Raw genomic sequence first — 16,600 nt, 5'->3', positions numbered from 1 at the left:
GAGGGTACATGGCAGGAATTTGATGATGATGATTACTACTGTGCTATCAGTGCTTGTGATAGCACAGTAGTAAAAAACACTCAACACTGCTGGTAAGATATATGCAAGTATACTTGAGAAACGGTTGAGAAGAATTGTAGAAGAAAAGCCTGGTGAGGAACAAGCTGGATTCTGGCCAAATAGAAGCTGTCAGAATCAGATCTTCACTTTACGACAAATAGTGGAGAAATCATGGGAATATAAGAAAGATCTCTGTTTGAGTTTTGTAGATCTGGAAAAGGCATATGATAAGGTGCCAAGATAGAAGCTATTCAATATGGTACAGTTATATGGTGTCAATGGAGCATTATATCAAGCAATACTTAGTCTTTATTTGAGTTGGAAGTCAGCAGTTAGAATTGAAGGAAGTACAGAAAGATGGTTTAATGTTAAATCTGGTGTGAGACAAGGATGTACATTATCTCCTCTGTTATTCATTATCTGTATGGATCACATTATGAAGGAAAGTGGTATTAAACATGATATCAAAATTGGAGATGTTAATGTCAGCTCTTTGCTTTATGCGGACGATGTTATACTTATCAATAAATCCGCTACGAGTCTGCAAGATTCCTTGACTAAATTGAATTACTGTTGTAATGGATATGGTATGAAGGTCAGCAATAAAAAGACAAAGACAATTGAAAATAAGCAGATTTGTTGAAAATGTCAACGGCATTGTGAAAGGAGAACTTGTGGAACAAGTAAAACATTTCACCTACTTAGGCACGATTTTTAGTGAAGATGGTAAATTAAATATGGAAATAGACAACAGAATCAATAAAGCTGGTATAGTAGGAAGTCAGTTGAATAAATTCATATGAATAAGAGAAAAAATAGTCGGAACACTAAATTAGCTGTATACAAGACAGTGTTCAAACCAGTTTTAACTTATGGATCTGACAGCTGGGGCAGAAGTAAAACACTTGACCAAAGATTGTAGTTATGAGAGACCTGAGAAAGATCAGAGGCGTGAACAGATGACATCAATGGCAATATCATATTAAAAATGAGAATATTAGAAAAGAACTTCACATTGTCAGCATCCAGGAATGAATTAGCAGAGCTAATCTCAGGTGGTATGGTCATTTAAACAGAATGGACGAGGAAAGATTGGCAAAACAAGTGTTCTCTGCCAAGTTGGCAGGAAAACGACCCAAAGGAAGACAAAAGTATAGGTGGATCGATACTGTTAAAAATGCCTTAGACGACAGAAATATAAGATCTGATAATATTGGAGTCTTGACAAGTAATAGATTGATTTGGAGGAAAATTGTAAATAGGAAGTTAGTAATGATGTAAATTTTTCATGTAGTACTATCATATCCTGTACACCTCTTGAGGGTACATGGCAGGAATTTGATGATGACCATTTTAGGTTAACTCTGCCTATACATTCTTGAATATAGTATCAATTTCTTTTTCAGCATTTTTATTTTTAATACACTGATGTCACTACCCTAATTTTGCTCAGAACTCATATGTGGTTTCTTCAGAATTTCCTCAATTTTCTGATTTCAAACTCACTATCTATCTATATGTTAAAACTGGATTAAACATTGTCTTCTTTACTGCTTGCTTAGTCTCCTGGATGATTGCCCTCTTGTTCTGTATAAATGTATTCAATTGATTATTCAACTGATATTGATGGACGTACAAGAAGATGATTTTATGTTAAATCAGTTCGCCCAGGTATGAGAAGAGGATGTATATTATCTCCATTGTTATTCATCATCTATATGGATCACATTATGAAGGAAAGTGGTATTTCCTGAATATGACATTTGGTATTTATTGTTCAGAAAGATCTCACCAGGTTTTGTCTTTTTTGTTTTAGTCACCCCTATTATTTCGATCTGGTATTAGCTAATTGCTCAGCTAGCTCCATTTCTTTGCCAATCAGGCTTCATATGTTGATTGTACTGATGTTTAACTCTGGTGAAGTTGAGTTGGGGTGTGTGCTTTCAGATTTGTTCCAGTAGCTGACTTTTCTCTGTTCGCCCTGGTTCCCTTGCGAAAACAACGGGGGCGTTGTTTAACTGGGCGACGCCCCAGCTGGCATGAAATTTTGTTGTGTTGTACCATCATTTTGTATATTGGTTTAAGCCAATAAGAATGCAATTTGGTCGGCTAAATCCCAAATTGCCAGCCCATCCTCGTTCGTTCAGTATCAAAGTAGATACCCAACAGGGTGCACCACGAGAAGGTGAGGATTGGACATTAGGTCAGAAGCCCTGGTCAGTTTTCTGCATTCCTTTGAAGGTTATGTGGAGGTCTCTTCTCAGTTATACAACTTTGACCCTTAAGCACCTCTTGGTATTTTTGTTATATCAATTTATAAATGTGTCGCTGATGATTTTTAGTTCTTGTTTAAGAGCTTGCTGGTTAGAGCAAATTGTTATAGCTCTGATTTTAAGGGTGTTAATGACTCCATATTTTTGTGATGGGTGGTGATATGAATTAGCATGTATGTATTGGCCAGTGTGTGTGTTGTTTTGCGGTAGACCGTGAAGGATAGACTGCTTGAAGGAAGATGTGTGACCAGTGTATCAGGAAGGGGAGCAAGTTCTGATTTTCAATTTCGATAGTAAATCGTATGCGTTCGTGTTGTTTGTTCAGGTGGCTAAGGAATGTGCTTAATGTTTGTCGTCCATGTGGCCAGATAACGAACACATCATCAACGTATCTAAGCCATACTGTAGGTTTTAGAGTGAAGGAATTAAGAGCACTTTGCTCAAAGGCCTCCATATAAAAGTTAGTAGTTGGGGGTGGGGATAGTTGTGAGCCCATGGCCGTACCTTCTTGTTGTAGGTAAAATTTATTTTGCCACACAAAGTAACCGGAACTTAGTACGTGAACAAAGAGAGCCGTAACGTCTGGCAGAAATTTGTTCTGTAGGAGAAGAATGGCAAACAAGATCAGTAGCAGTCAAAGATGAAAATGGTAAAGTATTGATGGACAAGACAGAAATCATGCATAGATGGATAAGGTATTGCAGCGAACTATATAAAAATCAACTAAATGATACTGCAACAGAAGTAATCAAAGAACTAAAAGCAATCTCTCCACCAGCAGAGATCTTTGAAAATGACATCTTGGAAAAGGAGGTGAATAAGGCTATAAAACATCTCAAGAACAACGGGAGTTTTGGAAATGACAACATAATAGGCGAGATGCTAAAATATGGGGGAGAATCAGTTGTAAAAGAAATACGGAGATCAGGATATCCTCCCAAAGAGTGGAAAAAATCGGTCTTGGTTGTTCTTCATAAGAAAGGCAGTGCTTTAGAAAGCACCATTGAAAGAACTATTGCATTAATGAGTCATCTTGGCAAAGTGCTGATGAAAATATTAACAGAATGCCTGAAGGAGCATATGGTGGCACATCTTCCGGATGAGCAAGCCAGATTTCCAAAAGATTGAAGTACAGTGCAACAAATACTTGCACTAAGACTAATAGCAGAGAAAGCTCGAAGAAAGAACAAAAAGATATACTGCAGTTTCGTGCGCTTCCAAAAAGCATTTGATAATATTGACTAAAATATAACATGGGCTGTCTTGGAATCCTATGGTGTGGACAATAAATTGATCTGCCTGCTGAAAGATATAAACAGCCAAGCACAAACAAAAATCAGAATAGCAGGTGAGACTGGAGATTGGTTTGCCACTAGTCAAGGCACAAGACAAGGGGACCCAATATCACCAATCATCTTCATCACACATCTGGGAAGAACACTAGATAATATTAAAGAAGAAGGTAGAGGCATTTCAATAAATGGCATGAGAATAAACTACCTCTATTTTGCAGATGACATTGTCCTGATTGAAGAAGACGCAGCAAGGCTGGAACAGACATTGCAAAGGTCTGTTACAGCCTTGCTGCGTCTTCAGACATTGCAACTGAAAATGGAACAGACAATGATATTCGTACAACAGGAGTTTCTGAACAGAGTTACGATAGACAGATTTCAACTGGAAAATGTGGATCGCTTCACATATCTTGGATGCCACATGAACGCATGACTTGGACCCCAAAAAAGAGATAAAAATTAGAATAGCCAGAGCAACAACTATTTTAAAAGCCATGGACAAAATATGGAAGAGCCGAGCTATAAAGATGCAAACTAAACTGCGCATTGCAGAAACCTGTATCTTCAGCAGCATGCTCTATGGATGCGCACCCTGGGTACTCCTCAGAGAATCTGAAAGGAGGATATTGGCATTTGAGAGGAATTGCTATTGACAGATCTTGAGAATAAGCTGGATACATAAAATGAACAATGAGGAAATCTACAGACGAATACAACCAAAAGAAAACCTGATCCAGAAAATAATCAAAAGGAAACTACGTCTATTTGTCCATATATGTAGAATGAATGATGAGAGAAAATTAAAAACGTTGCTGTTTGGAATTATTGAAGGAAAGAACAAAAAAGGAAGACCAAACAGAGAATGGGGCGATGATATCGTCAAATGGTGCGGAAACTCTATACACAAACTGAGTCATCTTGCACAAAATAGAACTCAGTGGAAGAATCATATCAATATGACAACAGACACCTACGGGCACTGGACCCATGGTTGTTGATGATGTTGATGACAATATATTTATCATCATCAAATTCCTGCCATGTACCCTCAAGGGGTGTACAGGATATGATAGTACTACATGAAAAAAATTACATCATTATTAATTTCCTATCTACAATTTTCCTCCGAATCAGTCTGTTACTTGTCAAGACTCCAACATTATCAGATCTTATATTTCTATTGTCTAAAGCACTTTGTACTGTATCAATCCACTTATATCTTGGTCTTCCTCTGGGTCGTTTTGCTGCCAACCTGGCACAGAACACGTGTTTTGCTAATCTTTCCTCGCCCATTCTATTTAAGTGACCATACCACCTGAGATTAGCTCTGCTAACACATTCCTGGATGCTGACAATGTCAAGTTCTTTCCTAATATCCTCGTTTTTAATATGATATTGCCATTGATGCCATCTGTTCACACCTATAATCTTTCTCAGGACTCTCATATCTATGGTCTTTGGTCAAGTGTTTTACTTCTGACCCAGCTCTCAGATCCATAAGTTAAAACTGGTTTGAACACTGTCTTGTATACAGCTAATTTAGTGTTCCGACTAATTTCTCTCTTATTCCATATGAATTTATTCAATTGACTTCCCACCATACCAGCTTTGCTGATTCTGTTGTCTATTTCTATATTTAATTTACCATCTTCAGTAAAAATTGTGCCTAAATAGCTGAAATGTTTTACTTGTTCCACACGTTCTCCATTCACAACGCAGTTGACATTTTCAATGATTCTTCATATTTTCAATGTCTTTGTCTTTTTATTGCTGACCTTCATACCATATCTATTACAACAGCTATTCAATTTAGTCAGAGAATCTTGCAGACTTGTAGCAGATTTATTTAGAAGTATAACATCATCCACATAAAGCAAAGAGCCGACATTAACATCTCCAATTTTGATATCAGGTTTAATACCACTTTCCTTCAAAATGTGATCCATATAGATAATGAATAACAGAGGGGATAATGTACATCCTTGTCTCACATCAGATTTAACATTAAACCATCTTCCTGTACTTCCTTCAATTCTAACTGCTGACTTACAACTCAAATAAATACTAAGTATTGCTTGATATAATGCCCCATTCACACCATATAACTGCAGCGTATTGAATAGCTTCTCTCTTGGCACCTTGTCATATGCCTTTTCCAGATCAACAAAACTTAAATACAGATCTTTGTTATATTCCCATGCTTTCTCGACTATTTGTCGTAAAGTGAAGATCTGTTCCTGACAGCCTCTATTTGGCCTGAATCCAGCTTGTTCTTCACCAAGCTTTTCTTCCACAATTCTTCTCAACCGTTTCTCAAGTATACTTGCATAGATCTTGCCAGGAACACTCAGTAGGGAAATATCTCTGTAATTCTCACATTCAGTTTTATTTCCCGAATGATATAATCACGTAATCACAAGAAAGATATTTATTTAACCAAATATTTCGGTCTGGAAATAGCAGACCATCGTCGGTGGTATTACAAGAACAGTTTAAAAAATATACAAGCTAGAATACTAACAATAGATCGTTGAAATTAGAACATGCCGCGTGATGTTATATCACTAAGTATGAAACGAAATATTTTGAAGTAGAATTTTGATATAATCTGTTCACACTTTGATATAACATCACGCGGCATGTTCTAATTTCAACGATCTATTGTTAGTATTCTAGCTTGTATATTTTTTAAACTGTTCTTGTAATACCACCGACGATGGTCTGCTATTTCCAGACCGAAATATTTGGTTAAATAAATATCTTTCTTGTGATTACGTGATTATATCATTCAGTCTTATGTCGCAAGTATCCTTAAAACAACAGTTTTATTTCCCTTTTTATATATGGGTACTACGAGAGCTCTACTCCAATCATCGGGAATTCATCCCTCTGTCCAGGCTTTCTGAACTATGCAGTGCAGCCACTTTAAGACTCTTATACCACCATACTTCAGCATTTCTGGTCGAATATCATCTACTCCTGCTGCCTTTCCACATTTCAAGCCTTTGATGGCTTTTTCTACTTCAAGTATGGATATGTATTCCTGACTGCATGCCTGGTCAGTGTTTTTTACCACTGTGCTGTCATCACTGCTTGTTTCATTTAGCAGTTTTTCAAAATAATTACTCCATACTTCAAGGATATCTTTTTCTTCCATTTTCATGTCACCTTTATCATCTCTAACTCCTTTTACAGCACTCTTTTCTCCATTCCTAAGCTTCTTCAACAACTCCAGAATATTTTGCCACCTTCTTGATATTTATTTTCTATATTCTTGCCAAAGTCCTCCCATGACTTTTGTTTAGCTATTTTTACACAGTGTTTAGCATTCTTGCATTTGTCTCTATATTCTCTAAGAACACAAGCTGACTTATTTGACAGGAACTTTTGGTATGCTTTCTTCTTCTCCTTCACTGCCTCTTTAAGTTCCTGTGTCTACCAGGGAGTTCTGATTTTTTTATCCTTACAGGCAACCTCACCACATGCCTCTGTTGCAGAATCAATCAGTGTTTTCTTCAGAGTTTGCCACTGAATCTCCAAGGTTTGATTCCTGTTCTCAAACTCTTTCATTTTTTCTTCAATAATCTTTGTGTATTTTAGTCTACAGTTCACATCTGAGAGCTGCTCAACTTTTATTCGCTTTTAAACTTTATTACATGTTATTCTTTTCAATATGAAATTCAATTTTATCCTGCTCAAGACTAAATAGTGATCACTTCCAATTTCAAATCCTCTGTACACTCTGGTGTCCTGCACCAGGGAGAAAACATCACTGTCAACAATAACATAGTCAATGAGACTTTTCTTATTCCTAGCCTCTTCTCTCCATGTGAATTTGTGCACATTTTTATGTTGGAACATTGTGTTAGTAATAACCAGTCCATGTCCTGAGCAGGAATCCAACAGATATTTGCCATTATTATTAGCTTTGCTCTTTTCTCCAAATTTTCCCAAAATATTTTTGTATGTCTCACAATCATTTCCTACTCTGCTATTTAGATCCCCAACAAGGACCAACTTTTCATTTTTCATTGTGTCAGTTGATTTTTCTAAAGCCTCAAAAAATTCCTCCACTTCTACCTCAGTAGAACCTTCTGTGGGACCATAGGCACAAATAAGTCTCATTGTCCAGTTCCCCATTCTCATATTTGCCCACATTACTCTACTTGAGACTGACTGCCATTCAAGAAGATTAACCTCGTATTTTGTGTTGAATACTATGGCTACTCCTTCTTTTCCTTGATTGTCATTGCCTGAATATAACATTTTGTATTAATTGCTCAGAGAGAGAGAGATCTCACCAGTTTTGGTCTTTTTTGTTTCAGTCACCCCTATTATGTCGATCTGGTACTTATCTAACTCCTCAGCTAGCTCCATTTCTTTGCCATTCAGGCTTCTTACGTTGATAGTACCAATCTTTAACTCTTGTGATGTTGATTTGGGGTTTATTTTCAGATTTGTTCCAGTAGCTGACTTTTCTCTGTTCGCCCTGGTTCCCTGACGAAAACAATGGGGGCCTTGTTTAACCGGGTGACGCTCCAGCCGGCATGAAATTTTGTCATGCTGTACCATCATTCTATATTTTGGTTTAACCAATAAGAATACAATTTGGTCAGCTAAGTCCCAAATTGCCAGCCCATCCTCGTCCGTTCAGTATCCAAGTAGATACCCAACAGGGTGCACCACGAGAAGGTGAGGATTGGACATTAGGTCAGAAGCCCTGGTCAGTTCTCCGCATTCCTTTAAAGGCTATGTGGAGGTCTCCTCTCAGTTATACAGGTTTGACCCTTAAGCACCCCACAGTCTATTTATTGTAAGTTAATTATCAATATCCTCATAGAAGTTCCCATGACACTCTGATCACATTTCTGTACTGGGTGGTTTTTTTCTTTATATTATTATTATTATTTTATTATTATTAGAACTGTAAAAAGAAACTGTTATAGAAATAAATTAACACCAGCTCAGAACAACATAAAGGAAACCTGCACCAGATCAATGAAATGCTGGACAATACACGCAAAATCACTGCCTCAGAAAACAATAAAACAGCTTCGCTGGTTAGCCCAAATCCCTCAAACAGTTTTATATGGAATATGGAAGAATCATATACAGATGGCAGCAGACACGTATGGGCATTGGACCCATGGTTGTTGATGATGATGAGGAGAAGAATTGTGTCATTGATTGGGACATTTGTGAAAACTGCAGAAATGTCGAAGCTGACTAATAAATCTTTGTCAAGTGTTATGTTTTTTTTGTTTATAAAGTGTTGTGTGTTCTTTATATAGGAGGGGAAATGACCTACCAACTCCTTGAGTGTTGACACTAATTTCATGGCTAGGTGGTAATTAGGGCTATCTATTCCTTCCACAATTGGTCGAAGCGGCACGTTTTATTTGTGTGCTTTCGGGACACCATATATTCTGGGAGAGTGGGCGTAATGGGGGTATAAGTTTTTTAACCTTGTGTCTAATGGCTAAGAGGTGATGGACTTAAGTAATTTCTCAGTTTCTTTCTTTATTCTGTTAGTTGGGTTATAGTTTACTAACTGATAGCTGCTGTTATCAGAGACTAGTTGATTCATATGATGGATGGATGATGACCTGTCAAGGACGACACTGGCATTGCCTTTATCCGATTTTGTTATAATTATGTCTTGATTAGCTTTCATTGACTCGATTGCTGCTAGTTCCATTTTTGTAAGATTGCTATGCACGGTTTTCTTGTTAATCAGGACATTGTTGGTGTCTAATCGTATTATATCGGCTATATTACTGGGTAGGGACCTAATGCCTCTTTCTATGTGGTATATAAAATTCAATTTATTAACATTTTTAGGTGCTATTGCAAAGGTAAGGCCTTTAGCAAATAGCGCAAGTTGGTCGTTATTTAGGGTGTGCCTTGAAAAGTTGATCACATGACTCTTGCTTACCGGTGGTTGCTCGCTCCTTGTCTCACTTGTTAGTTGTTCACTGTTGGAGCTGTTTACCGGAGAAGAGATCTGATTGGTTGGATTCGTATGATTGGTAGTCACAATTCGCCGTTGTTTCAAAATGTGAAATTTGGCCTTAAGTTTTTCTTTATTATTTTCTAGGACATATTTAGCTGAATTGTCAATAATTTTTTCAAGCACGTGTAGAATATCTGGATTTATATAACTCGATTGTTCTGATTGCAATTTTGAAAGTTGATTTTGAGTTATTGCTAGATTTTTGCGGGCTGTTTGAATTTGTTCCTTAAGTATTGCTTTCTTTATGCGATCATAGATCCGAAGTGCTTTAACGGACGTAAATTTCTTTTTCAGCTTGATGCAGTTGGGAATAAGATTACTGTCTCTGTATCTCTTTAAAAAGGCCAGCCGATTGATCGAATTGTCTCCATAATTTTCCAAAAATGTATTCTGATCACAGTGTAAGCCTCAAAGAAAGGACTAACATTCCTACAGTTTCACTTACACTTTTGTCTAACTTTGAACAAAAATCGATGTTCATGTGCTGCTTTAAATTCCATTCACTCATTTGTCTGCCAAAAGCTACAAACAACCTTGCAAACTCTGCTATAGCTTGCCAACTACTGAAAAGATTATTTGATACAACTCAAGGCAACAGCACAAATGTGTCCAAAAATACACAGTCTCTTGGTTCTGCCTGACTTACCATGAAATAATACCTTGTATGATAATATGAAGCTATTTTGGGAATTTAATTCTTTGTAACTCACCTCTGAATAGTCTTCACTGCTTTCTCATCCCAAGAAACCCAGGGGACCAGACTTGAGCACAGATCCAGATGTGGGCATATCAAGGCCTTATAAACAGGAATAACAACATTCCTATCTCTACTTGTTAATGTGTTCTTCAATAGCAATGTAATCTTATAGGCTATCTTAACAATGTGTCCTCTATTACTCTACCTAATTTTGCACCATCAGCAAATAACTGAATATTTCCTTTCAGGTTATTTCTCATACCATTTATGTATAAATTAAACATAATGGTCCCAGCACTGAACCTTGCAGCACACCACCAGTCACCTGTTTTCACCTCGATTCTGCCCCCTTCATTTGCCAATTATAATCTAATCTTACCATGAAGCATAAATCCCTTATGCTTCTCACATAAACGGCACATGCAAACCATAGATATTGTTCACTTGATCTTTATGCTTTCCATGTTTGTAATTGTATTAATTGATAAAGTATTCAAAGTTATCTTACAATTAATTGCATTGGACCAATTAAGAGGAGTGGTGATGCACTCTTAAAATTTTCATACATCAATAAAAATGCAGTCAAATTGATGTGAATTTTGTAGTGCAGGCTGCATAAGCTACATGACAGCACTCCCAACCTAAATGGGCACGCAATGATGCCACTGTTTCCTTCCTCCCTTTCTAAGCTTTTTTTCAGTAGCCTCCAGAACATTCTGATATTTACTTTCTATAATCTTCATATTCTTCATCTACCAACTTATTTGCTAGGCACTTTCAGTATGCTTTCTTCTCTTCCAGGACTGCATCTTTAACTTCCACCATGGTGTTCTTATTTTTCTATCGTTGCCTCCACATTTTTATCCTTTCTATTCACATGCCTCCCTAGCTGAATTAATGTTTTCTTCAGGGTTTTCCACTAAGAATCCAAGGTTTGGTTTTGTTCCTGTTTTTGAACTGTTTCATTTTTTCTTCAATAATGTTTGTTTAGTTGACAGTTTACCTGTAAAAGCTGTTCAACTTTAATTCTTTTTAAATTTTTATTTTTTATTTTTTACATGCTGTTCTTGTCAATGTGGTATTTAGTTTTATCCTACTTAAAACTAAGTAATGGTCACTTCCAATTTCAAATCTTCTGTACACTCGTGTATCTTGAATTAGCATAAAGATATCACTATCAACAATAACATAGTCAATGAGGCTTTTCTTATTTCTTGTGTCTTCTTTCCAAGTGAACTTCTTTATGTTGGAACATTGTGTTAGTGATGACTAGTCCTGAGTAGCAATCCAGGAGATATTTACCATTATATTAGCCCTTATTTTGTTCTCCAAATTTTACCACAACACTTCTGTATTTCTTGGGGGGGGGGATTCACTTCTTACTCTGCTGTTTAGATCTCCAACAAGGACCATTTTCTTTGTGAGCTGCCTGCTTTGATTCAAAAAAGGTCTCCACTTCTTCCTTGGGAGAGCCTTCGGTACGGACCATTAGCACAAATAACTTTCATAATCTTTTTCCCCATTCTGAAGTTTGTTCACATAACTCTGCTTGAGACTGCCTTCCAATCAAGAAGTTTATCTTGTTGTGTATTGGGGAGCAATATACAAGAAGAGGAAAGTCACTATTGGTGTGGCTCAGGGTCTGTTTTAGGGCCATTGCTATTTAACCTGTATGTTAATGATATTGGGGAAGATTTGAATGGGGATATACAGATGTTTGCAGATGATGCAAAGTTGTGACAAATTATGAGGAGTAAAGTGGATGTTGGGGCTTACAAGAAGACTTGAATAGACTGAGTGAATGAGCACGGGAGTTGGTATACCAATTCAATGTTGCAAAATGTAAGGTTTTAAAATTTGGAAAACAAAGATGGAATGTTGAATTTACTTTTGGTGGGGATATATTGTTGCAGGTAGAGGAAATAAGAGATCTTGCAGTGACAGTGGATAAGGATCTGAAATTTACAGCACATATTGCAAAAATTGTAAGGACAACACAACGAAGGCTCTGATTTGGCCACACATATGGACTGCTATGCACAGATTTGTCACCTGGTTTTCAAAAGGTTGAAGAGATGTTGGAGAGGATCCAGAGGTGATTAACCAAAATAGTTTCTGATCTCTGGAATGCTGAATATGAAGAAAGGTTGAGATGATGTAATTTGCAGAGTCTAGTAGATAAGAGGAAGAGATGTACAAGTTAGTAAGGGTTTGTTATAGGATTGACGAAGAGGTTTTTCATAAAATGGTGGGAGATTGGGTGAAGCACAAGAGGTCATCCCTGGAACCTGTATAAGGAGGGTGTGAGCAAGGGAGTGAGGAGCAGATGTTTTGCATGGAAAGTTGTGAATGATTGGAATGCATTTTCTGAGAGTATGGTGTCTGCCATAATAATAATAATGATAAATGTAATTAAGTAATAAAGTTGCTTACTGTATTTTGTAATCCTTAGGGAATAGTACAGAAATGTTTTTTGTATATTATAAATTAATTCATGTTGTTTACAGTAGTCTTTCTGTGTTATACACTTGTAATGTGTGAGCACTCCGATAATGGCAGCCATGTTTGTTACTTGAGTTTTGTTTTGAATCTTGGTAATGGGCATGCATGTTTATGATTGTCTGTGAAAGTACTAGTGGTGGTAATCGGTGGTAGATGGTGTTGGTGTTAGATGATGAAGGTTGGTGGAGTAGTGAGACGAAGAGTTCTAGAGTAGATGCCGTCCCTCGATGAATCTTTGGACTCCCTGGAGGTGTGATGTAATAATAATAATATAAGTGATATAAATAAAAAAAATACTTTTTTAAGTAAAACGACTTGATTGCTCCATGTTCATAAATTATTTTCCAACTTTAAACATTTTATAATGTTTAAAGTTGGAAAATTCACCTTGGCTGTATATACCTTACTATTATATGTTACTATTTGAAATGAAAAGAATGTTAATATTTTGTTGCTTAATCAGTTTTCATTTGTATGGATATTCCATACAGTAGCACAAACATATATAGCTTGTAAGGAATGTAATCATTATGGTTCCTTATGTAACAAATGTAATTTTTATTTTATGGTATTTCTCTAGATTGCAGCTTCCTTGCTCTTGTTTTTAGAGGAAGAGGATGCATTTTGGCTTATGTGTACTATTGTAGAAGATTTACTCCCTGCTTCCTATTATTCTAGTACACTTATTGGGGTACAAGCAGACCAACGGGTTTTGGCAGCACTAATTTGTAATTATCTACCTGATTTGGACCTTGTGCTGAAAGAACATGATATAGGTAAAGTGGAGGGACAAAAACAGTTAATAGTTTCTTTACTAAAACATATTTATTGATATGGTTAATAACATGGTAATGGTTTTTCAAAAAAATAACTTTATAATTTCTGTTATACTGGAACTGAACACATTACACTTCATCTATAATAATCTCCAGAACTTATTATTTTTCAGGGGCTTAGTGAATCACTAGACTCATTGTGGAAAGTCCACTTTAAACCACATAGTTTATCATACTACTATATGTAAAGATTTTACATATAGTAGGTCATATGGAACAAACAACATTGGAAGTAGTTTTTTTTTTCTTCATGACCAGTAGTTTGACCACAAAATGCATTGCCTTGAGTGGTGAGAGTGCAAACCATGAATAACGTGCCACAACTCATTGATGAAAGTGGTTTTGTGAGTATCTCCATGGGAGATTGTGATCTAAATTCAAACACTAGAGTATTGTCTGAATTGCACTCAGGACAAACATCTGCAGTATACTCAAACAGGTTATTGACAAATGTCTCATCCCTATTTCTGCTTGATTGACATAATTGGAACAAGAAAGCCAGCTGTAGTTGTGGATATTAAAATATCCAAGTAAGATGATCTCACTGTTATAAAGCGAGACTAGAAAAATCTCAGTATTTAAAGGAAATCAGATAAGTTCAAAAAGTGGCATTAGGAAAAAATAAATAAACAAATTTGATGGAATGGCACAGATTTTTATTAAAAGAAACATCAAAACTTGGAGATTCTAAGTTGGAAACTGTTTAACATGTCAGAGTGAACATGTGCACAAGTGCCACATTTGAAAGATGGTGTAATCCGTAAAATGAAAGTGTACATTCTTGAGGAAGCTGAAATTTAAATTTCTTTTAGGAAAAGTAAGTATCATCAGACTAATGATGGAAATGAATGTTGTTGAGAAATGAACTAATACCAAATATATTTGAAGTGAATATGGAAGGCTTTAGGAGGTTTGCCATCATCTGCATGTAATCTGTTTCTCTTTGAAATTGACAGGGACTTGAAATATACAGCAATGGAATATATATATATATATATATACAGGTATCCCTTGCTTAACGCGCCAAAATTAATTGCAGCAATCCCTTGATATACGCGACAAGAGTTTGATTAATGCGCCTTTAACCCTGGGGAGCTCACAGCCGACATTTTGCAGATACGCAAAATGTTTAATATAAATATTCCTACACAATTCAGTGTATAACTTGGAGGTCATGAGTAGCTGTGCGTTCATATGTTACGAGTGATATTCCGCACTGATTTTTGTTGTCAGTTTGGTTTAACACATGCTATGTAAAGGTTTGTGATATTTGACAGTAAATTATGTCTGAGAGATACCGCAACCTCCGATGTCAGTATAATATGGTTTAGATGTTTTTTTTTTTAATTCTTTGTTCAATAATTTATAGATTGTAACTGAAAATAAATAAACCATAATGTATTACTGAAATAGAGAGCTAAAGCCTTATTTATCATACATGTCCTCTAGGAGATGTGCTTTACATTATGGAAAATACTAAAGAAAGTGATCTGGAACTTACTCTACCTTTACTACGAGTTGCTCATAAGGTTGCTTATGCTTGCATCCACCTAAAATTTTAGTTTCTATATATTCAGCACGAAACTCTTGTAGTTTCTATATTCGGCTATGAAATAATGTTGGATTCAATATCCACTTAATTTGTACCATCGTGTATTATATTTGCAGTGTTTTTTCTTTATGTTTTATTGCTTGTTTGCCGAAGTCTGGAGAGTCATTTTGCTTGTTATCATAGAATTTATGCCGATAAGAAGAAAACTAAAACTGTTCAAACAACTCTTGATAACTTTTTTTGATAAAAAAATTGCGTAAATAATGTAGGTGCAAGTGTTTATTAAACATTTACTTTGTGTTCATTTTTTATCTTTCCTAAAAGAGTACCATATAAAACGAATTATTAATACACTAATCGATCATGGACGAATTGCAATTTTTACCATTGATTATTAGATTTGATTAACACGATTTTGATATACGTGGTAACATCGAGGGATTAATTTCTGCGTTAATTGAGGGATATACCTGTATATATGTGCAGTAATAGAGTGTTATTAGGCCACACACATGTGAAGAATTTCATCCAGTAATATCCCTCACTCACTACTTCTCAGAATAGGGGAAGCAAGACTACTTAATAGTTAATCTGAAATCCTCCTGAAACATTACCATTAGATTTAGTCCAGCATACTGTCTAGCCACTGGTCTATGGAATAACTGTTTTAAAGCTTTACTCTCAAAATCAAGAAATGTATCTCCCAGTGACATGACGTAATTCTGGAACATCAATCATGCTGCTTGGTGGAAGAAATAGGAATAAAAGAATTTACTCATTTTTCTTGAATGGCTGCATACTGTAGTGTCTGATTGGACACTTGTTAAGAAGGCCACAGATTATTGAAATGAAAGAGAATGAGAAGAAGCAGGTTTGGTGGGTTGCAGTTGTAGATCTAAAAGGGCATTTTGCAGCTATTGTTAAACTGTGACTTGGATAGCAGGTAGGAATTTTGAATTGAGTCACAAATGAAGAGGAATTTTTGTTGGAATGAAGGTCTTCATTCCACCAAAAATAATTTTTAGATACAGCTCTCCATAAATCTGAGATAGCTACTTTAATATAGATATGCAAGTTGATATACTTAGAAAAAAAGGTGGAAACTTAAACTTACATGAAATTAATTTATTAGCTGCAAAATATTTGCCTATGTATCATAGGCATCCTCTGTACATTGATAACGGAACACAATGTCAAATTACAATTAAAAATAATTTTCAAAAAGTGCCATGATCTGATGGCCTTCAGTTATCTCCTTAAATATTTTTGAAAATGATTCTTTAATTGTAATTTTTTGTGTTCCATTATCAATGTACTGAGCAATTTGAACAATCAAGATGTACAGTGAGTGTTGTTATTGATATATATAACA

The 16,600-nt window shown here is 35.9% G+C and overlaps 1 protein-coding gene across 1 annotated transcript in view; it reads left to right on the top strand.

Moving 5' to 3' along the window:
- Positions 1 to 16,600, top strand: part of LOC150107901 (small G protein signaling modulator 3 homolog) — a 231,624-nt gene that overhangs the window by 57,356 nt on the left and 157,668 nt on the right. The window contains exon 7 of the mRNA XM_090415425.1: positions 13,421 to 13,616. Within this exon, the coding sequence (XP_090271551.1) occupies positions 13,421 to 13,616 (196 nt within the window). The remainder of the gene's footprint in view (positions 1 to 13,420; positions 13,617 to 16,600) is intronic.

This window comes from Typopeltis vanoorti, chromosome 3 (assembly GCF_054136105.1).
Source record: "Typopeltis vanoorti isolate ZY-2024b chromosome 3, IOZ_Tvanoo_1.0, whole genome shotgun sequence".
NCBI lineage: Eukaryota > Metazoa > Arthropoda > Arachnida > Uropygi > Thelyphonidae > Typopeltis > Typopeltis vanoorti.
This window is presented reverse-complemented; position numbering and strand designations above follow the sequence as displayed.